Source organism: Mustelus asterias, chromosome 4, assembly GCF_964213995.1.
Source record: "Mustelus asterias chromosome 4, sMusAst1.hap1.1, whole genome shotgun sequence".
Lineage (NCBI taxonomy): Eukaryota > Metazoa > Chordata > Chondrichthyes > Carcharhiniformes > Triakidae > Mustelus > Mustelus asterias.
Genome location: NC_135804.1, coordinates 137,533,361 through 137,556,613, shown reverse-complemented (window position 1 = coordinate 137,556,613; position 23,253 = coordinate 137,533,361). Strand labels below are relative to the sequence as shown.

General features: G+C 47.1%; 1 protein-coding gene across 3 annotated transcripts in view; it reads right to left on the bottom strand.

Moving 5' to 3' along the window:
- Positions 1-23,253, bottom strand: part of LOC144493006 (mitogen-activated protein kinase kinase kinase kinase 4) — a 307,127-nt gene that overhangs the window by 152,088 nt on the left and 131,786 nt on the right. For all 3 annotated transcript variants that reach the window (XM_078211781.1, XM_078211782.1, XM_078211783.1), the window contains exons 8-9: positions 13,937-13,991; positions 9,943-10,021 (exon numbers count right to left, since the gene is read on the bottom strand). In XM_078211781.1, the coding sequence (XP_078067907.1) occupies positions 9,943-10,021; positions 13,937-13,991 (134 nt within the window). The remainder of the gene's footprint in view (positions 1-9,942; positions 10,022-13,936; positions 13,992-23,253) is intronic.

Genomic DNA, 23,253 nt, shown 5'->3' with positions numbered 1-23,253 from the left:
TCATGCTCTTTTCTTCTGTGGTATAATTTGTTGTGATTGTTTGAAATCTGGCATTCTTATGTTTGTCCAGATGAGTTCAAAGTGAAAAACTTCAGCAACATATCTCTCTTTTCAGCAGGATTCAGCTTCTGTGTTACCGAGCGACTGATAGGCCCAGAGTTTTGCACCCAGGCTGGGTACAGAGACAGGAGAATTCCTAGTTCTGCGAACCCAACTTTTAAAATTGTCTGGCCACAGTTCTGATTTTAAATCCATGGGAAGTGATGCTGCAGGTGGGTTGGTGTTATGCTGGACTAGAAGTTGGTTAAGATAGCCCCCAGAGCAATTTCAGAGCCTCCAGAGGTATGGAGGCTGGATGGGTTGAAAGCCCACCTTTATGCTCAGGCACTTGATTGATTTAAATAAAACAAGATTGAAACAAGACGCCTCCAGTCCTCACCTCTCACCCCTCCCCACACACTCTCCGTACCTCATCCATGCCAACCTATTTTGCCCCATGCTCTCTGCTCACCCCAGGGCCTTTCTTACCCCTGTGCTAACATATGATCGATCCTTTCTCCACACACCATGACCACTCACACCCCATGCCAACTCATGCTCCGTCTATCCACTATTCCAATGCATGTCCCTCTATGCATCCCCATTGCCCATCACACCCTATATGCTTTCCCACATCCCCATGGACCTTTGTAGCCCTTATGTCAACTTAGTCTCAACTCATGCCAACCCACACCCTCTCCCACCATGCTTTGCCCTTACCATCCCCATGCCAATTAATCTAGTAATCTTTGACAGTTCTTTGACAGCTGTAAAAGCTCTTTGACAGTGTTGTCAGTTCTTTGATAGCGTGGATAGTTACTTGACAGATCTCACTGTTCTTTGACAGTTCTTTGACAGATTTGCAAATTTGTGGATAGTTCTGACTGATTTTTGGCAGTTTGGTGGTTCTTAGGTATCATGACAGTACTTTGGTCGCATTGGCAACTCTAACAGTTCTTTGACAGCAGTGATATTTCCTTTATAACTGACATTGACTTGCAGTTTGACAGTTCTTTGACTGATTTGACAGTTCTTTAGCAGTTTGACAATTCTTTGACTTTTGACAGTTATTTGACAGACTGACAGTTTTTTAACAACTGTGTTATTTCTTTTACATTTCTTTGACAGGTTTGACAGTTCCTTGACAGCTTGGACAGTTCTTTTGGAACTTTACAATTCTCTGGAGTCTGACAGTTCTTTGACAGCTCTTTGATGGCTTTCATGGTTCTTTGACATCTGCTACATTTCCGTTATAGCTTTTACAATGCTTTGCAATGCTTTGCAGCTTGACAGCTCCTTGACAGCTTTGATGGTTCTTTAATAACCTTGTCAATTCTATGACAGATTTGACAGTTGTTTTGCAGCTCTGACAGTGCTTTGGCACCTTGGCTGTTCTTTGGCAGCTCTGACAGTTCTTTGGAAACTCCGACATTCCTTTGGCAACTCTGACATTGTTTTGGAGCTAAACTATTCTGTAGTCTCTTTGAGAATTATTTGACAGTTCTGACAGTTCTTTGGCAGCTTGGACGGTTTTTTTGGGAGTTTGACCATTCTCTAGAATCTTTGGCAGTTCTTTGATAGCACTTTGATACCTTTGATGGCTCTTTGATATCTGTGACATTCCTTTTACAGTGTTTACATTGCTTTGATAGCTTGACAACTCCTTGTCAGTTCTTTGACAGATCTGACTGTTCTTTGACAGATTTGACAATTCTTTGGCAGTTCTGACAGTTCTTTGGCAGCTCTGATAGTTCTTTGACAGCTTTTACATTGCTTTGGCAGACTGGCAGCCCATTGACAGCTTTGGCAGTTCATTAGCAGGCTTGTCAGTTTGTTGACAGATTTGGAAATTCTGTGGCAACTTGACAGTTTTTTAGTCGTTTTACAGTCCTTTAACATCTTTGACAGTTATTTGGCAGACTTGACAGCTCCAATGAGTTTATGCACATTTTACGCATATTCATATTTATTTTTAACAATCCAAAAGGTTACCTTCCTAAAAGGATGCCTTACTTATTTCAAAGGATGCCTTTCCTCACCCAAAGGTTTCCTGGGGCCATAACTAATAGAGGACTTTACCTCTTCAAATCTGCAACCTGGCTATATAGATGAACCCACCACGATTAGGCCAGCTGTTACCTGGCTTAATCTGAACTCTCCAGGTTCCACACTCCTGGCTGACTAAATTCCCACTTCAGTGGAAACAACCAGTGATTTAAATGAACAACTACCTCCGTAAACAATTTGCATGCAAACTCCCACCTGACTCCACATCTGCTCTTGAGATGGAGCATGCTGAATTTGGGGAGCTGGAGTTAGGATTTCCAGGCTCATGCACCAGGCTCTCAACTGTGGTAAAAAGAAATTGGGCTGTAGCCTTACTTTCTCACTTGTTAAAACTTTATAATTAATATGAATATCAAAGCTTTCCCAAAGGTGGATATACCCAAAGTTTTATAGGGCAGCACAAGTGGCACAGTGGTTAGCACTGCTGCCTCACAGCACCAGAGACCTGGGTTTGATTCCTGGCTTGGGTCACTCTCTGTGCAGAGTCTGCACATTCTACTCGTGTCTGCGTGGGCTTCCTCTGGGTGCTCTGGTTTCCTCTCACAGTCTGAAAGATGTGCTGGTTAGGTGCATTGGTTAAATTCTCCCTCAGTGTATCCGAACAGGCGTCCGAGTGTGGTGACTAGGGGATTTTCACAATAACTTCCTTGCAGTGTTAATGTAAGCCTACTTGTGACACTAATAAATAAGTCTATAAACTTAAACATATTTTTCCCATAGAAAGGAAAGGATTGATCAATCCGGGATGAAACTTTGCTTTATTTTAAACGGAAAGTGAACACTCACTCTATAGCAATTGTGATCTTCCTTTAAATAGGTCTACAATTTCTTTAGACTAAGGGGGGAAAAAAGATTCAACTTGCGGAGTAAGCCATGGATGGGATCTGACTGAGTGTGTTGGCTAGCTACCACACAGATTGGATCACTCACAAGCTTCTTGTGGCAAAATAAGGTCTGGCAAAGTAAGGCACTTTAGTGGAGGAAGCGAAGGAACAAATCCATCTAAATGTTCAAAATGGAGTCTGGTTCAAATGTCAAATAAGAATGGGGCTTTTGACTCAACTGCTAATGGTGCTCAACTGGTAATCCTGTAAAGGTCAGGAGGTTCGAAGATCACAACAATAAGACTAATTTGTATTTACACCATGCTGTTAATATAAGATACACCAAGGCACTTTGGAGTAATGACATAAAGCAAAATTACGGGCGGCACGGTGGCACAGTGGTTAGCACTGCTGCCTCACAGCGCCAGGGACCCAGATTCAATTCCCGGCTTGGGTCACTGTCTGTGTGGAGTTTGCACTTTCTCCCCGTGTCTGCGTGGATTTCCTCCGGGTGCTCCGGTTTTCTCCAACAATCCAAAGATGTGCGGGTTAGGTGCATTGGTCATGCTAAATTGCACCTTAGTGTCCCGGGATAAGTAGGTTAGAGGGATTAGTGGGTAAATATGTGGGGTTACTGGGATAGGACCTGGGTGGGATTGTTATCGGTGCAGACTCTTTGGGCCAAATGGCCACCTTCTGCACTTGTAGGGATTCTGTGATTTATCTATGATTCTGTGAAAATTAGACACCATGCCACATAAAGCAATATTTGATCAGATGGCCAAAGGTGTGGTCAAACAGGTAGATTTTAAAGAGTGGCTTTAAGGAAGAAAGTGAGGTAACATAGAAACTAGAAGCAGGAATAGGCCATTTGTCCCTTCAAGCCTGCTCCACCATTCATTTTGATCATGGCTTGAGCTGGTTGATTTGACAGTTCTTTGACAGATTTAACAGTTCTGATCACCAAAACATAATATCCTGATCCTGCCTTCCCCCCCATATCCCCTGAACCCTTTAGCCCCAAGAGCTCAAAGTAAAGAGTCAGAGAGTTTTACAGAGAGAATTTCAGATCTTGGGGCCTAGGTAACCGAAGGTACAACCGCCGATGTACCAATTAGCAAAATTGAGGATGTTCAAGAGGCCAGTGTTAGGGGATTGCAGCTATCTTGGAGAATTGTAGGGCTGGAAGAAATTACAGAGATCTGGCAGGATGAGAGTGTGGGGGGGATTTGAAAACAAGGATGCGAGCTTTAAAATCGAGGGATTGCTTGACAGGAGGAGAACGTGCAGACTCAGCACAGACAGTGACTCGAGCCAGGAATCACTGAGGCAGCAGTGCTAACCACTCTGCAACTGTGCCACCTTTATAGGACATGGAGCTAAGGTGGGTAAACTGAGTTGATGCTGATCAGCCATGAACTAATGGAATGGCGAAATAGGCTTTATGATCTGCAGGCCCCACTCCTCTCCCTTATGTTCCAGTCTCTGTACAGAAATGATCTTGAACACAGCTATTGGACAAACATTTGTGTCAAATTCCTCTCTCTGCTATTTTAATTGAGACATTGATTTAAAAGATGCAGCTCAGTATCTCTGTTAAAGCGATGGCAAGTAGCTTTTGTTATGAACTCTTCAAACATTTGAATGATAAATTTGCTGACACGAGCTTGCAGGTTTTATTATTAAGCCATGTTATCAGACAAGGTTTTTTTTGCCAGAGATTGTCTTGCCTACTGTATTTGAAAATACAAGTATAAATCTCAATCTAAATCACATTTAAACCCATGATTTAATTTAGCTATCTAATAAAAGTCACGAGAAAAAGGCAATCTTTAAATGCCCAGCACCACATAATTAATACAATAAATCTATACATCATCTTAAACTTCTAAATTTAGATTAGTCTAGCTCTAAAGTTTATTATTCATAACCATAAAAAAAGCAACAGTAATTAAAAGAAATCATTAAGAAAGAGACTCAGGCAGAAAGAATTCCCCAAGGCAAACTATCTCCCTGAAATCGCTGTACTCGAATTACATTTTCAAAAGAGAAAGTGTGGCCTCGATGCACCTCTACATCTTTACAGCGGTTGTTGATTACAGTAAAAATGGAACAGACTCACAGGGAAATAAAAACAGAAGTGTGACTTAGCCAACCCCAAAAACTGCAATGCCCCATTGGCTAACGCAGGAAAGAAAAAAATATTTGCATTTATATCACACCATTCAAGACCTCAAGGTGCCTTCAAGCACTTTGCAACCAATAAAACAACTGCTGATTTAGGCAAAAATGAAGTCCTGTAAACAGTAATCTGAACATGATAGAGGTGATATGCTGGCACAGTGGTTAGCACTGCTGCCTCACAGGGGACTGGGTTCAATTCCGGCCTCGGGTGACTGTCTGTGTGGCGTTTGCATGTTGGCCCCGTGCCTGTGTGGGTTTCCTCCGGGTGCTCCGGTTTCCTCCCACACTCCTAAGATGTGCGGGTTGGGTGGATTGGCCATGCTAAATTGCCCCTTAGTGTCCCAAGATGTGTAGGTTGGGGGATATTAACGGGGTAAATACGTGGGGTTACGGGAGTAGGGCCTGAGTAAGATCCTCTGCGAGACAGTGATAAGACCACAAGATTTCGGAGCAGAATTGAGCCATTCAGCCCCTCAAGTTTGCTCTGCCATTCAATCATGGCTGATAAGTTTCTCAACCCCCATTCTCCCACTTTTTCCGCTTGATCCCCTTACCAATCATGAACCTAGCTATCTCTGTCTTAAATACACTCAGTGACCTGGCCTCCACAGCCTTCTGTGGCAATGAATTCCATACAGTCATCTGGCTGAAGAAATTCCTCCTCATCTCACTACTAAAGGCTGTGCCCTCAGATCCTAGTCTCTCCTACTAATCATAGAAACGTAGAATCATGCAGCGCAGAAGCCCTTCGGCCCATCGTGTCTGCACCGACACATTAGAAACACCTCAACTCCCACCTCATTCCTTCTGATAGAATCATAGTAAATCCTCTAGTCGCCACACTCCGGCGCCTGTTCGGGTACACTGAGAGAGAATTTAGCATGGACAATGCACCTAACCAGCACTTTTGGACTGTGGGAGGAAACCGCAGCACCCGGAGGCAACCCACGCAGACACGGGGAGAATGTGCAGACTCTGCACAGTGACCCAAGCCTGGGAATTGAACTCGGGCCCCTGGTGCTGTGAGGCAGCAGTGCTAACCACTGTGCCACCGCGCCACGTGGAAACATCTACCCCACGTCCACTCTGTCTAGGCCTTTCAGCATTCTGTTAATTACAATAAGATTCCTCCTTCTAAACTCCATCGAGTACAGACCCAGAGTCCTCAGACCCTCCTCAGTGCAGACTCGATGGGCCGAATGCCCTCCTTCAGCACTATAGGGATGCTACGGGATTCCATTCAATGGAATATGATAATGTTTTTCAACTATGTTGGCCGAGGGTTGAAAATTGACCAGGGCTCTTCCCCAAAAAACAGTGCCATGGGATGTTTTACCGCCAGTTCAAAGGTCAGGGCAAGCCAGGCCTCGGTTTAACTTCTCATCTGAAACACAGTGCATCCAACAGTGTGTTGCAATAGAGTTTCAGTTTAGATTACATACACCAGTCCGTGGTGTGGGGCATGAAGTCACAACCATCTGCCTCAGGACTCTGGATCTGTACTCGACGGAATTTGGAAGGATAAGGGGGCATCTCATTGAAACTTACAGAATACTGAAAGGCCTGGGTAGAGTTGGTGTGGGGAAGATGTTTCCATTAGTAGGAGAAACTGGGACCCGAGGACACAGCCTCAGAGTAAAGGGACGACTCTTCAGAACCGAGATGAGGAGGATTTTCTTCAGCCTAGAGGGTGGTGAATCTGTGGAATTCATTGCAACAGGAAGTTGTGGAGGCCAGGTCACTGATTGTATTTAAGACAGAGATAGATAGTGTTTTACACAGAGCCACGGCAAAGCTGACAGAAAGTTAATTCAATGGGACTTGTGGACAAATTGACAGTGCCGGCTTTTATCTTCGGACTGGGAACTCAAGCATTTCATTGTAAAGAAAGAAAATGGAAGCAGTGGAGATCATCTTTCAGCAAGAAGTGTATCAGATGGAATGATCCATTGCAATGAATTGGCTTCACCATGTGCAGGAAGCTCTGCAGGATGTGAGTCAGGTTGGGACATGGCACAGTGAGGTCAAGGAATACTCATTGCTCACTTGAACTGCACCAGTTAATCATGAAGCAGCTTTGTACCTCACACTGCACTGCAGCAGTTCACCAAAGATCCTTAGACAGCATCTTCCAAACCCACGACCATTTCCATCTAGAAGGACAAGGGCAGCAAGTACCTGGGGACACCATCACCTGCAAGTTTCCCTCCAAGCCACTCACCGTCCTGACTTGGGAATACATCGTCGTTCCTTCGCAGTGGCTGTGTCAAAGCCTGGAATTCCCTTCCTAACGGCATTGTGGGTCAACCCACAGCACATGGACTGCAGCGATTCAAGAAGGCAGCTCACCACCGCCTTCTCAAGGGCAACTAGGGATGGGCAATATAGGGATGGGGCGGCTCAGTGGCACAGTGATTAGCACTGTTGCCTCGCAGCGTCAGGGACCCGGGTTCAATTCCAGCCTTGGGTCACCATTCTCTGCGGATTCTGCATATTCTCCCTGTGTCTGCGTGGGTTTTCTCCGGGTGCTCCAGTTTCCTCCCACAGTCCAAAGATGTGCTGGTTAGGTTGATTTGCCATGCTAAATTGACCCTAATGTCAGGGGGATTAGCAGGGTAAATATGTGGGGTTATGGGAATAGAGCCTGGGTGGGATTGTGGTCAGTGAAGACTCGATGGGGCAAATGGCCTCCTTCTGCACTGTAGGGATTCTATAATTCTATGAAATGCTGGCCCAGCCAACGACGCCCATATCCCACGAATGAATCTAAAGAAAACATTGCATCCCATCCGTTTTGCTTCCTGACTTATAATGAAGTCAGACTTGTCAATGGATGCGGTACCAGACTGTACATGTCAAAAGGAGTGCAGGAGTTAAAGGTGAGCGGTAGGCAGTGACTGATCTAGCCACTGCCACTGATGTATGGGTTGCAACTAGGAAGCTCAGACAGTAACTGGTTTCAGCTGCCTATACTGAGAGGAACAAATAGCATATCCGTGGACAACTTCCTACTTCAGATTCAATAGTGACAACCTTTCCTTGAGGTAAATAATAGCACAAAAGCCCAATGAATTTCACAAAAACTCTTGCCCAGCTGTTCCAGCAAATAATAGTGCATCATTGGAAAGTAAGGCTTGGGTGGTAGTCAGTACAAATGATGAAAGGAAGCAAAGAACTTGCATGTAGGTAAACTTCTTATCATGTCTCCAGGATGTATCAAACGTACTTTACAGCCAGTGAATAACTTGAAATGGTATTTGAGCAATTGCCACATCCAATTACAGATCATAGAATCCCTACAGCGCAGAAGGAGGCTATTCAGCCCATCGAGTCTGCACTGGCCCTCCAACTAAGCATCTTACCCAGTCCCTATCCCCGTAACCCCATTTATTTTACCCCGCTAATCCCCCAGCCTACACATCTTTGGAAACTAAGGCAATTTAGCCTGGCCCAAAACCACCTAATCTGCACATTTTTGGACTGTGGGAGGAAACCGGAACACCCGGAGGAAACCCACACAGACATGGGGAGAACATGCAAACTCCACACACGCCCAAGGCTGGAATTGAAGCGGGGTCCCGAGTGCTGTGAGGCAGCAGTGCTAACCACTGTGCCACCGTGCCACCTTTATGCGTGACAAGGTCCCATCAAACAAGAAGAATGGACAGTGAGTCTGCTTGCTTCTTCTGAGAGTGCTGGCTGTGACAGGAAATTTGGCTCAAACACCAGGAGGTGCCCCTGCTCTCCCTCAACTGGGATTGTTCCTCTCTGTCTGACCAGCCAGATGAGACCTCGGTTTAAGTTCTCCTCTGAAAATTTGCACCCCCAACAATGCAGCACCCCACAGATTTGTCAGCCAAGATTACGGAACTAGGCTTCAAATTCTTTGAACACAAAAGCAACCGTGTCACAAACTGAGCCAAGTTGACGATTAATGGGTAGGTTTTTCCAGGTTGCTTGAAAAATGACCCTTGGAAACAGCTAAACAATCTTGAGTAGAAACGGTAAATTCTGGAAAAACTCAGCAGGTCCGGCAACATCTGTGGGGAGAGAAATTGCAGGGGGGCAGGATGGGGTTGGGTGGTTATTTTCACTCTTGTTTTTTTTGTGGGGTGGGGGAGGAGTGGAATCAGTGATGGGAGTGGAAAATCCCGTGCAAGGTCCACATCGCGTTTCACATCAGTGTAAATGTGCGGTGTGATTGTCCCGAACCCCTGCCAGTGACATAACGGGAAGGTTAAGAACCCCATCACAATAAATTTGCATCTAATTATCAGGCCTCAGTGCCACCTCCCCCCCCCCCCACCACTCCCCCCCGCCGCCCCCATCAATTCTCCAGCCTTTCATACCCTGCTGTCACTGCAAGCAAGGATGGGGGAGTTTGGCGCTCAGCCAAATCTCTGTTCACTGCAGCGGGACCAGAGAATCCCGCTGGTGCGAACGGCCGGAGAATCCCGCTCCAATGTGTAAGGTTGGGAGATTGGCTTATTTTTCTCTTGGGGCAAAAAATAGCAGTTTGATTTCAGCTCACCCAGAATTCACTATGGGAACAAGAGTTGGCCATTCAGCCCCTCGAACCTGTTCTGTCAATCATTGCTGATCCCTATCATCACTCCTTGGTTTCTGATATGTCATCCAAGAAAACATGTTGAAACCTTTAACCGACCCCCAGCCTCAGCAGCTCACTGAGGGCACAAGTTCCAGGTTTCCATTACTCTTTGTGTGAAGAATTAATTTCTGACATCCACCCCAGTCCAGTGCTCATTTCAAGCCTATAGGCTCATTGACAGATATGATTGATTCCGACTCCAAGGCAACAATGTCTTACCATTTTTTTGATTTCAACTTGGGTGGAGAATTCCGAGGAATAAGAAAAAGTGCTCTCATCGGGTGCATATCACAGAGTGCTGGAATAGGATAAAAGGCATTGAGCAACAAAAACGATTAATGACTTTTCCAGTGTGACAAATCTTTCAAAACCCCACAAAGTACAGCTGGTGTACACATGGATACAGACTGGAATCAAGATGAGTTAATACCACGGAGAATAAGTTTCATTAAACACATTCAGGACATTCCAATCTCTTGTTGAACATGAATTTGACGTTTAACTTTAATTTATTAGTCACAAGCAGGCTTACATTAACACTGCAATGAAGTTACCGTGAAAATTCCCCCTGTCGCCACACTCCGGCGCCAGTTCGGGTACACTGAGGGAGAATTTAGCATGGCCAATGTGGCTCATCAGCACGTCGTTCGGACTGCGGGAGGAAACTGGAGCACCCGGAGGAGACCCACGCAGACAGGGGGGGAATGTGCAAACTCTACATAGACAGTGACTTCAAGCTGGGAATCGAACCTGGGTTCCTGGCACCGTGAGGCAGAAATGCACTGTGCTACCATGCCGCCCCTGGAGCATTAGTCACAATGGACTTGTCCTAGCAGAGATTAACATTATGGAGGAGTTTGATGGGGTAGACGTAAAGAATATGGGCTGGATCATCCAATGCCAACAGGGGCAATCACTAATATATCCCCGCTGATGCAGTGTAGGACCTTTGCAAGTACTGGCCTGTACATTCGCCTGGGAAGCTTAAACTTCCAATGGACTGATTTGCACTGTCTGGGACACTACAAGAATGTCTCTGACCTCAGTGTCAAAGACTTGGTTTACTTGTGTGTTACACATTGATGCGCGATAAATCACACGGGAGGCTGGATGTACCCGGGAAATAAAGGCTTTTATTGCCAACAATGACGGAGCTACTATATACAATATACAATCCCAGACTAAAGGGTCACCAGGCAGAGCAGTGACCTTTATACCTCTCCCGGAAGGCGGAGCCAACTGGAGTGTACCATAGGACTAAACTAACAGGTAGAACAGCCCAACCCTAACCCCAACAGTAACATATCTACAGACTCATAGTGCTGGCCAAACCATGGCTCAGCACTCCTGGTGGTAACCAACAATGGTTCACCACACACATCCAAATACTTGCCCCAGTCTTGTTTCAGTGTTTAGTTCCTGGTTCAAATCAGTCATGAATAGTGGAACACACTGCAATATTCTCCACGTTGGCCACCCAACTCTAATGTCCATCCCTTCTAAACCAACAGCTCACTCCATCCCTTGTTGACTGCTCATTCCCCTGACCCAGCTGCTCACCCCTGACCCAACTGTCCATGCCCCAAACACCGAGGGGGCAATCTTACCAAAAGATTCTAAGTGCCAAATGAGCTTGAAAACGGGAGAGCTTCAGATATATTCTTTGCCAAAGGTTGAAAATGCAATCTTGCACCACTGTGCAAGAAGAGATGTACAATCTGTTTCCTGCCAATAGGGGAAGGGTCAGGACCTAAGCACGTCAGAAAGCTGGCTGCTTACACTAGAGGACACAATTGCGTATGCACAGATCTCTGTGATCTGTGCAACAGTCAATTCCCCCCACTGGATATCGCCCATCTCCACGCCCCCCCCCCCCATCACAATCACTAGTCTCTCCAGCCGATCTGTCCCCCACCTCCCTGGATATTGCACCCCACCCACCCCAAAGGGCCCCTGCCCCCGACCTCCTGATGTGTCTCCATGGCCTCCGGTCCATCACGTCTGGTCCCCGTTGATGGGAATTATACATGATCCTCACTGGTGAGGATCTTCATTGGCAAGTCCACTAATGGTGGCATGGTAGCACAGTGATTAGCACTGCTACCTCACAGCACCAGGGACCCGGGTTCGATTCCCGGCTTGGGTCACTGTCTGTGCAGAGTCTGCACATTGTCCCCGTGTCTACATGGGTTTCCTCCGGGTGCTTCAGTTTTCTCCCACAGTCCAAAGACGTGCTGGTTAGGTGCATTGGCCATGCTAAATTCTCCCTCAGTGTACCCGAACAGGCGCCGGAGTGTAGCGACTGGGGGATTTTCATAGTAACTTCATTGCAGTGTTAATGTAAACCTACTTGTGACACGAATAAATAAAATTTTTTTAGGTTAAAAAAACTGTCGTGAGTGAGCCCGGACGATAGCGTCCCAGTCTCACTAATGATATGATAATGATAATGATATTTAAATCCACATTAACATGGATTTACATACTGAGATCAGCCTCCCAGTTGGGAAGGTTGCGAAGCTGACCTCGCCGGATATCTGGGCCCGGTAAGATCACAAGAGGTGAGAAGTCAGGCACGAACGATCAGTGGGATGAGAAGGTAAGCTCGACTCCTCACCCACCCCTCACCCTCGCTCATATGCTCTCACTCCCTTGCCCACTCCCTCGCTCCTTCACCGACTCCCTCGATCCCTTGCCTGTGTTCTCATTCCCTCGCCCACTCCCTTGATCCCTCGTCTGCTCTCTCACTTCCTCACCCGCGCTCTCGTTTAGTCACTCACTCGTTCGCCTGCTTTCTCACTTCTTTGCCCATTCTCTCGCTCCCTCGCCTGAACTCTCACCCACTTGTCTGCTCTCTCATGTGCACTCTTGCTCCCTCATCAGCTCTCTCACTCCCTCACCCGCTCTCTTGCTAACTCACTCTCTCACTCACTCACTCGCTTACGCTCTCACTTGCTCGCACTCATGCTCCCTTGCCCGCGCTATCACCCACTTCCCTGCTCTCTCACTCACACTCTTGCTCTCATGCCTGCACTCCCGCTCTCTCACCCGCACTCCCGCTCTCTCACCCGCACTCCTGCTCTCTCACCCGCACTCCCACTCTCTCACCCGCACTCCCGCTCTCTCACCCGCACTCCCGCTCTCTCACCCGCACTCCTGCTCTCTCACCCGCACTCCTGCTCTCTCACCCGCACTCCCGCTCTCTCACCCGCACTCCCGCTCTCTCACCCGCACTCCTGCTCTCTCACCCGCACTCCCACTCTCTCACCCGCACTCCCGCTCTCTCACCTGCACTCCCGCTCTCTCACCCGCACTCCCGCTCTCTCACCCGCACTCCCGCTCTCTCACCCACACTCTCGCTCTCTTGCCCGCACTCCCGCTCTCTCACCCGCACTCCCGCTCTCTCACCCACACTCTCACTCTCTCACCCACACTCTCGCTCTCTTGTCCGCACTCCCGCTCTCTCGTCAGCACTCCTGCTCTCTCACCCACACTCCTGCTCTCTCGCCTGCACTCCTGCTCTCTCACCCACACTCTCGCTCTCTCGCCCGCACTCCCGCTCTCTCACCCGCACTCCCGCTCTCTCACCCACACTCTCGCTCTCTTGCCCGCATTTCCGCTCTCTCACCCACACTCTCACTCTCTCACCCACACTCTCGCTCTCTTGTCCGCACTCCTGCTCTCTCGCCTGCACTCCTGCTCTCTCGTCAGCACTCCTGCTCCCTCGCCACACTCCTGCTCTCTCGGCCGCACTCCTGCTCTCTCGCCTGCACTCCTGCTGTCTCGTTCACATTCTCGCTCCCTCGCGATCTCGCGACCATCCTTTCAGACATTTAAAAGTGCAAATGAAAATGGCAGCTGTCTTGGTAGAAAATGTTGTCTCGGCCACTGCTCTTTGCTCGGTGAATTACTGCCCTCCAGCATCGCTATTGCAGCAAGAACAGGAAGACACAGCTGTAAAGATGCAGAAATGTAAGGTTGCAGTTATCCTCACAATCAGCAGTGATAATCTTCAGCATCATTGCTGACCAGAAGACCTGCGTCATTATTTCACTTGTGGGCAAGTCCAAAACAAGGGCCATAAATATAAAATAGTCACTGAGTAACGTCAGCCTAATGTGAAGTGTTATAAACCCACACGAGCCTTTCATTGGCCATGTAAACCCAAAATTACCTACCAGCCATTAAATACCAGCTGAGAAATATTACTTACGAGGGGCCCCTTCCGCCATTTCAATCGCCGTGATTCCCAAAGACCACACGTCACTCTGTGGGGAAAGAAGTAACATCATGAATGGTTAGTCAAACAGGATCCACCTGATGAAGGAGCAGCGCTCCAAAAGCTCGTGATTCCAAAGAAACATGTTGAACTTTAACCTGGTGTTGTGAGACTTCTTACTGTGCCCACCACAGTCCAACGCCGGCATCTCCACAACATGGCTACCACCGAAATCCAGGAGGTGTATTTGAACAAAATGGGAATACCCGTTCAACTTGGGAACTCAAGTCAGACTCAACAAATGCAAAAGAATTCGAAGCAGGAAGAAGCCACTTGACTCCTTGAGCGTACTCCGTCATTCAGTAAGACCATGGTTGACCTGAATGCGGTCTCAACTCCACATTCCTGTCTCCTCCGTCCCTTAACGCTTGAATCCCGTGTTGATCTAGCTAACGCACACTTCAATAGGTTCAATGACCCAGACTCTCTTCACTGCCCCCGGGGAGGAGAATTCGACAGCCTGACGGCTTGCTTAGAGAAATGGGAGATGTCTTGTTTTTAAAGCGTGTCCCTAGATCGGGATTCACCAAAAAGGAAACATCCCCCCCAGCATCCATTCTCTCAAAGAACAAAGAACAATACAGCACAGGAACAGGTCCTTCGGCCCTCCAAGCCCGCGCCACTCCCTGGTCCAAACTAGACCATTCTTTTGTATCCCTCCATTCATGTGGCTATCTAGATAAGTCTTAAATGTTCCCAGTGTGTCCACCTGCACCACCTTGCCCGGCAGCGCATTCCAGGCCCCCCCCACCCTCCGTGTAAAATACGTCCTTCTGATATCCGTGTTAAACCTCCCCCCCTCACCTTGAACCTATGACCCCTCGTGAACGTCACCACCGACCTGGGAAAAAGCTTCCCACCGTTCACCCTATCTATGCCTTTCATAATTTTATACACCTCTATTAGATTACCCCTCATCCTCTGTCTTTCCAGTGAGAACAACCCCAGTTTACCCAATCTCTCCTCATAACTAAGCCCTTCCATACCAGGCAACATCCTGATAAACCTCCTCTGCACTCTCTCTAAAGCCTCCACATCCTTTTGGCAGTGTGGCGACCAGAACTGGGTGCCTCAATCCCTAAAAGATGGCGCCCTGGTCTCCGTGCATCTGGGTTTTGCCAGCATGTTTAAGCCCTGCCTCCATGTGTGAAGGCGTGAAACACACCCCCTTGATTATTTGTGGCAGAGTGTCACTCCAGAGAGAAACGTCAGTTTTGTAGGGATTCTATATTCTAACTTCCCTTTCAGAGAATCCCTACAGAAGGAGGCCATCCGGCCCTGCACCAACAACAATCCCACCCAGGCCCTATCTCCGTAACTCCACATATTTACCCCCCTAATCCCCCAGACACACAGGGGCCAATCATGGCTAATCCACCTAATCTGCACATCTCTGCAGTGTGAGAGGAAACCGGAGCACCCGGAGGAAATCCACGCACACACGGAGAGAAAGTGCAAACTCCACACAGACAGTGACCCGAGGCCGGAATTGAACCCGGGTCCCTGGCGCTGTGAGGCAGCAGTGTTAACCACTGTGCCACCGTGCCGACTTTCAGCAGATGGAAATTCTGGAGACACACACACATTCACACTTCAATGTATGAGCAGAATTGCAGTGAGTAATTTTGACCACATTTGGACACAAGCTGGGGTGATCCCAGACTTTTGGTGGCTCCTAATCACAAATCTTGGTGTTAATTCCATCTGACCGGTTTTCAAGCACTGAAGTTTTCCGAGTCTGTCCTTCCAGTTATCTGTATGTAACGGGCACGGACAGGTCCGTGCTATCGCAACACCCTCCCATATATCTTCACATGCAGAAACTTTCAGCAGTACTCTGACAGCAGCAAGCCAGCAGGGGAAGCACTCCACAGTACAAGCTTGGATCCTCACCCTGAGATCTACTGTTGCAAACTCTCCCTTCAACACTGAATTCAAAGAGTTTCTTCGTATGTGGCCCACATGATGAGCTAAATTATGTTGCCCACTAAATTATTGCTACAATCGAGGGAAAGCCAACAGCCCATGTGGGGATATTTTTTCACTCTATCACCCTCTCCTTCCACAATTACACCACAAACCTTACATTGTACATTTTTCTCCTGTGATTCATTATTTAAGCAATGATCTACAAGCAGTCTATTCCTGTTACCTCATTGAAAACGGATGTGGCGCAACAACAAAGTCAATGTGTTGGCCCGCAGTACAGCTGAGTGTTTAAAAAACATCTTTCCCACTTTCTCCCTTGCTTTCTTTCTTAAAGAAACAGGCTCCATTGCTGCAGTTGTCAGTCACTCTTCCGGCATCGCTAATAATCCAGAGGTCCAGGTTTCGAATCCCGCCATAGCAAATGGTGAAATTTGAATTCAGTTTAAATCCGGAGGTTGAAAGTCTACTGATGGCCATGAAACCATTGTTAGAAAACCCCACCTGCTTCACTAATGTCCCTTTAGGGGAGGAAGTCCCCTCTCCTTACCCCGTTTGGCCGATATGTGACTCCAGATCCTCAGCAATGTGGGATTCAAAACCTGGACCTCTGGGTTATTAGTCCAGCTGCAACACCGCTACACCACCACCTCCCCTTGTTATGTTAAAGCAGATACATGTACTGATACGTTAAGCACAGTGACTATTATTATATATGCCCCTGTGGACGAGGGAGCATAAAGAATCACAAAATAGATCTGAATACATCAATACTGGGAGCTGTTTATTGAAGGTGTGCACTCATTGACAGTCAAGTCCAAGACTGTCCAGACAGAGTCCCACACTGGACAGAGCTAATAGCCCAGGGGTCACCTGACCCTTATTCTGAAAGGGGCAGTCCACATCCCAAGGCCCAACGTGCACTATAGCTACAAATACCCTTTTGCCTCCTTCAATTTTACCCGCAGGCATGGTACTTACAAAAGGAAAGTATAAAAAGAGATGCACCTCTTGAAATGGCAAAAAATGCATTTGCCTATCTCTTCACAATTATAACATTGTCCACATAGGCTGTCTTTGAGTGTGTGTGAGTGAGTGTGTGTGCGTGTGAGTGTGTGTGCATGTGAGTGAGTGTGTGTGTGCGTGTGAGTGAGTGTGTGTGTGAGTGTGTGTGTGTGTGTGTGTGTGAGCGTGTGAGTGTGCGTGTGAGTGAGTGTGTGTGTGCGTGTGAGTGTGTGTGCGTGTGAGTGAGTGTGTGTGTGCATGCGTGTGTGCGTGAGTATGCGTGTGTGTGCGCACGTGTGTGTTTGCATGTATGTAGGTACATGTGTGTGTGTACATGTGACTCTGTGTGTGGCTGTATAAGTGTGTGCGTCTGTATGACTGTGTTGTGTGTACGCATGTGTATGTATGACTGTGTGTGTACGTGTGATAGTGTATGTGGTTGTAAGTGTGTGAATCTGCATGACTGTGTTGTGTGTGTGTATGTGTGAGTGTGTTTGTGTGCGTGTGTGTGCATGTGTGTGACTGTGTGTGTGTGACTGCGTGTGTGTGTGTGTGTTTCTTTTGTTTGTCATGTCTTAGTGCACGTTACACATGACCATTGTTCGGAAGTTAAACACATAACTAGCGCAAGCTCTGCACAAGGTTCGCCATATATTCACTTTCACACCACCACTGCCCTGGACCGAAGCCTCTGAATCCAGAACCATTTCACAGATTTATAATACATTTTAATGGTATGGTACAAAAGCTATCGTAGTAAATTCTCTGTGATGAATGTACTGGAACAAACGACAATAATACATTTTTTGGTGCCAACCTATCCCCAGTCATAACTGTGCTTTGCCTGAAATCATTTTTCTCTCCGATTTAATCAAAGACTTCCCCTGAGAGCATTGCTCAACCCATTCTCTTTCTGTCAGAGCCCGTAAAAAATCAGGATTCCACTCTAATCCGGGTATCCTATGAAACATCCATATTTTATCTTGTGTTTATCTCATCAAAACTATCACTGTAATTTTCTGAATCTTTGGCTGGGTCATCCATGTGTTACAATTCGTCATTTCCCATTTTTTTAAGGAGAATGATCTGAAATCTGATTAATTTGAAGCTTTATCAATGTGTTATAAATGTTACCAAGCACAAAATTGCTCAGGCATTCATTTTTAAAATGATGAAGTTATGACAAGACTCCTTATCTTCTGATGAGATGTAGGCCCGAATCTCTGAGGACTGACAATTACCGTCGGGTTACCACTCTGCTCTTGATTTCCTGCACTGCACCAGAACTCCGCCTTCCTGGATTCTCCAGAACTGATAGATAGATGGAATGATAGAAACCCTACAGTGCAGAAGGAGACCATTCAGCCCATCGAGCCTGCACTGACAACAATCCCACCCAGGCTCTATCCCCATAACCCTACCCATTTACCCTGTTAACCCCCCTGACACTAAGGGGCAATTGAGCATGGCCAATCAACCTAACCCGCACATCTTTTGGACTGTGGGTGGAAACCGGAGCACCCGGAGGAAACCCACGCAGACACAGGGAGAATGTGCAAATTCCACACAGACAGTGATCCAAGGCCGGAATTGAACCCGGGTCCCTGGCATTGTGAGGCAGCAGTGCTAACCACTGTGCCACCGTACCTGAAATCATTGTGGCGGATCATCAAGCGGAGACAAGCCATGCCCCCTTTTTACTGCTCAAGATCTCATAAGCTGGTAAGTGCCCACTAACATACCACAAAGCTTTGGGGGCAATTAAACAGCTTTTCAGTTTGTTAGTGAATTGGTGAGTGGGTGAGGGATTAGCATGGGTGAGGTAAATGGGTAAGGTGGTAGGGTGACAGGCAGATGAGGCGATAGGCAGGTAGGGCAGCAGATGGGTAGGGTGGTATTTGGGTAGAATGGTAGGGTAGCAGGTGGCTTGATGGGGAGGGTGGCAGGTGGAGAGGGCGGCGCAAGTTCGGCAGTGTGAGGTGATCGGGGGGGGGGAGTGAGGTGGTAATGACTGGTCAGGTCAGATTGATGGGGGTGGGGGTAATTGGATGGTAGGAGATGTGTCAGAGTGAGTTGAGGAGTTGGGGGGGAATTGGTGGATTGGTGGGAATCGGGTGGTGAGTGTTAATAGTATGTTAAATATATTGTTTATATGGTTAAGATACATGGGAGAAGGGCATCGTTTAATGAAGTACTTTGATCATATATAAATAGGGGACAGTGGGCCGTCAAGGGTGTTGGAAGATAGATATCAGACTGAATGAAATCAACAAACTCTCTCAGTAAAGAAAATCTCTGTGTTTTGGTTTTGACTTCACCAACCAGTATGGATTCTATTAACAAAGAGGTTGGATCAGGTGGGGTCAGTGGAAATATGGGCAGTCGGGTTGGGGAGGAGTCAGGGGATTGGAGAGGAGTCTGGCAACCTGGTTGGGTCGGGTCAGGGGAAAATTGGGGAAGGAGGTGGTGAGGGTCGTCAAGGGGGCAGGGTTAAGGCGGGAACCGAGTGTTTCTATTGTACAGTTATCTGAGAGTAAGACAATGATTTTTCTATCTAACACTTCCTGGGTCATTTTTCAGGTGAGTCATTCAGTATTGTCGACGTATCCAGCTCTCAGTCAGAGTTGAAGACCTTCCCAAAGCGTTCTGAGGAACAGTGGAATTTTCCAGGAAAAGTACAAACTTCCAGCGCAATTCACATGGAGTCAACGCTTCAGGACTTACAAGGGGTCCCAATCCATATCATGGGGATTGCGATGGGTACATCCGGTGTCTGACAATTCCGAAACTGGAAGATCCGGGCCATTAATTCAAGCCTGTGCCTTAACTCCCAGGTGAAGAAGAGTAATGGAATTCTGGTCAATATTTATCCCTCAATTAACATTGTTGAAATACTACGAATGCTGGAATCTTTTGACAAAGGGTCATCTGGATTCGAAACGTCAGCTCTTTTCCCTCCTTACAGATGCTGCCAGACCTGCTGAGATTTTCCAGCGTTTTCTCTTTTGGTTATTGTTGAAATATTATTTGGGCCTTCCTCACATTGGAGATTGTGGGACCTTGCTGACACAATATAACCGACTGTTTGATATATATATTACAACCGTGAGTGCTTCATTGGTTGTGAAATGCTTTAGATTGTCCAGAGATCGTGTAAGGCACCAAAGAAATGTCTTTCTTTCCACTTTATCTCAAGGCATTCAACTGAAATGTCACTTGATTTGATTTAAGGAAGTTTTTTAAAAGTTTATTTATTTGTCACAAGTAGTCTTACATTAACACTGCAATGAAGTTACTGTGAAAATCCCCTAGTTGCCACACTCCGGCACCTGTTCGACTACACTGAGGGAGAATTTAGCATGGCCAACGCACCCTAACCAGCACGTCTTTGTACTGTGGGAGGAAACCGGAGCACTCGGAAGAAACCCACGCAGACACAGGGAGAATGTGCAAACTCCATACAGACAGTGACCCAAGCTGGGAATCGAACCTGGTCCCTGGCGCTGTAAAGCAGCAGTGCTAACCACTGTGCCACCGTGATTTGATTTATTATTGTCATCTGTTTTGGGATAGAGTGAAAAGTAATGTTTCTTTCACGCTATACAGATAAAGCATACCATTCATAGAATACACAGGGAAGAAGGAAAAGATAGAGTGTGGAATTTATTCTTACTCGCCCATCGATTTGCTTATTGAATTCTAAAGTCTTGATTTTTTTGTGCCTTTGGTGTTTGCATATATCTAATTTAATTGTATTTGTGTTATGCTTTCTGATACTGTATTCCCAATGAAGTTTGAAAAGGAGTTGCTGCTGGTTTGGGTTTTCACACTACCTTTGTAGTAAGCTCATCTGTAATGATTTAAGTTACATCCACAGTGTTCTCAAGTCTATCTTCCTTTAGGAAGCAAGGGCTTAATCATTTTCACTTGGGCTGCGAGAGAGGAGAAGGAGGAGAGAAGGAGGAGAAGGAGGAGAGAAGGAGGAATGCTAACAGTGATTAGCACAGCTGCTTCACAGCACCAAGGACCTGGGTTCGGTTCCTGGCTTGGGTCACTGTCTGTGTGGAGTTTGCACATTCTCCCCGTGTCTGCGTGGGTTTCCTCCGGGTGCTCCAGTTTCCTCCCACAGTCTGAAAGACGTCTGGTTAGGTGCATTGACCTGTCGGACTGTGGCAACGAGGGGAATTTCACAGTAACTTCATTGCAGTGTTAATGTAGTGTTATTGTGACTAATAAATTAACTTTACTTTGAGTTTTCCAGGAGGCCCCACATATGGGGAAATCAGAGCAGCATTCCCAACATCCATGCTCAAAGGGTAAGGATTCCAGTTGGCAGCGCAAGCTTGGAAATACTAGCCAGCATTTTCCATTCTTTCCAGAATCAATGCTTGATTCAGAAAGCTCGACACTGGAACAAACTGAAGTTGTCTCATCTTTCGTAAATTATTGTGCCATCACTGTCCGCTCCTGAAGTATTTTCTAAAATTCATACTTCGAAATCATAAAAACCCTACAGTGCAGAAGAGGGCCATTCGGCCCATCGAGTCTGCACCGACCACAATCCCACCCAGGCCCTACCCCCACATATTTACCCGCTAATCCCTCTCACCTGCGCATCTTAGGACTCTAAGGGGCAATTTTTAACCTGGCCAATCAACCTAACCCGCACATCTTTGGACTGTGTGAGGAAACCCATGCAGACCCACGCAGACACGAGGAGAATGTGCAAACTCCACACAGACAGTGACCCGAGCTGGGAATCGAACCCGGGACCCTGGAGCTGTGAAGCAGCAGTGCTAACCACTGCGCTACCGTGCCGCCCTTGGGGGGAGAGTGTGGGTGCTGGCAAGGTGGGCACTTATTGCCCATCACAAGTCACCCTAAGAAGGTGACGTTGAGCCACCTTCTTGAACCACAGTTAACACAACTGAGTGGCTTTCTAAGTTACTCCAGTAGGCATTGGCGAGTCAATTGCGTTGGTGTGGAATAGGAGTCACATATAGAACAAAGAACAATACAGCACAGGAACAGGCCCTTCGGCCCTCCAAGCCCGTGCCGCTCCCTGGTCCAAACTAGACCATTCTTTTGTATCCCTCCATTCCCACTCCGTTCATGTGGCTATCTAGATAAGTCTTAAATGTTCCCAGTGTGTCCGCCTCCACCACCTTGCCTGGCAGCGCATTCCAGGCCCCCACCACCCTCTGTGTAAAATATGTCCTTCTGATATCTGTGTTAAACCTCCCCCCCTTCACCTTGAACCTATGACCCCTCGTGAACATCACCACCGACCTGGGGAAAAGCTTCCCACCATTCACCCGATCTATGCCTTTCATAATTTTATACACCTCTGTTAAGTCTCCCCTCATCCTCCGTCTTTCCAGGGAGAACAACCCCAGTTTACCCAATCTCTCCTCATAACTAAGCCCCTCCATACCAGGCAACATCCTGGTAAACCTCCTCTGTACTCTCTCCAAAGCCTCCACGTCCTTCTGGTAGTGTGGCGACCAGAACTGGACGCAGTATTCCAAATGCGGCCGAACCAACGTTCTGTACATCTGCAACATCAGACCCCAACTCTTATACTCTATGCCCCGTCCTATAAAGGCAAGCATGTCATATGCCTTCTTCACCACCTTCTCCACCTGTGACGTCACCTTCAAGGATCTGTGGACTTGCACACCCAGGTCCCTCTGCGTATCTACACCCTTTATGATTCTGCCATTTATCGTATAGCTCCTCCCTACATTATTTCTACCAAAATGCATCACTTCGCATTTATCAGGAGTGAACTCCATCTGCCATTTCTTTGCCCAAATTTCCAGCCTATCTATCGTTCTGTAGCCTCTGACAATGCTCCTCACTATCTGCAAGTCCTGCCAATTTTGTGTCGTTCGCAAACTTACTGATCACCCCAGTTACACCTTCTTCCAGATCGTTTATATAAATCACAAACAGCAGAGGTCCCAATACAGAGCCCTGCGGAACACCACTAGTCACAGGCCTCCAGCCGGAAAAAGATCCTTCCACTATCACCCTCTGTCTTCTGTGACCAAGCCAGTTCTCCACCCATCTAGCCACCTCTCCCTTTATCCCATGAGATCCAACCTTTAGGCCTAGGATAGGCAGGAATGGCAGGTTTCCTTCCCTAAATGACATTAGTGAACCAGTTGTTGGTAATATGCCTTTAAGGGATATGCAAAGAACAAAGAACAAAGGAAAGTAAAGCAGAGGAACAGGCCCTTCAGCCTAACAAACCTGTGCCGTTCATGATGCCCTAAAAGAAACCTTCTGCCCTTGCTCGGTCCGCATCCCTCTATTTC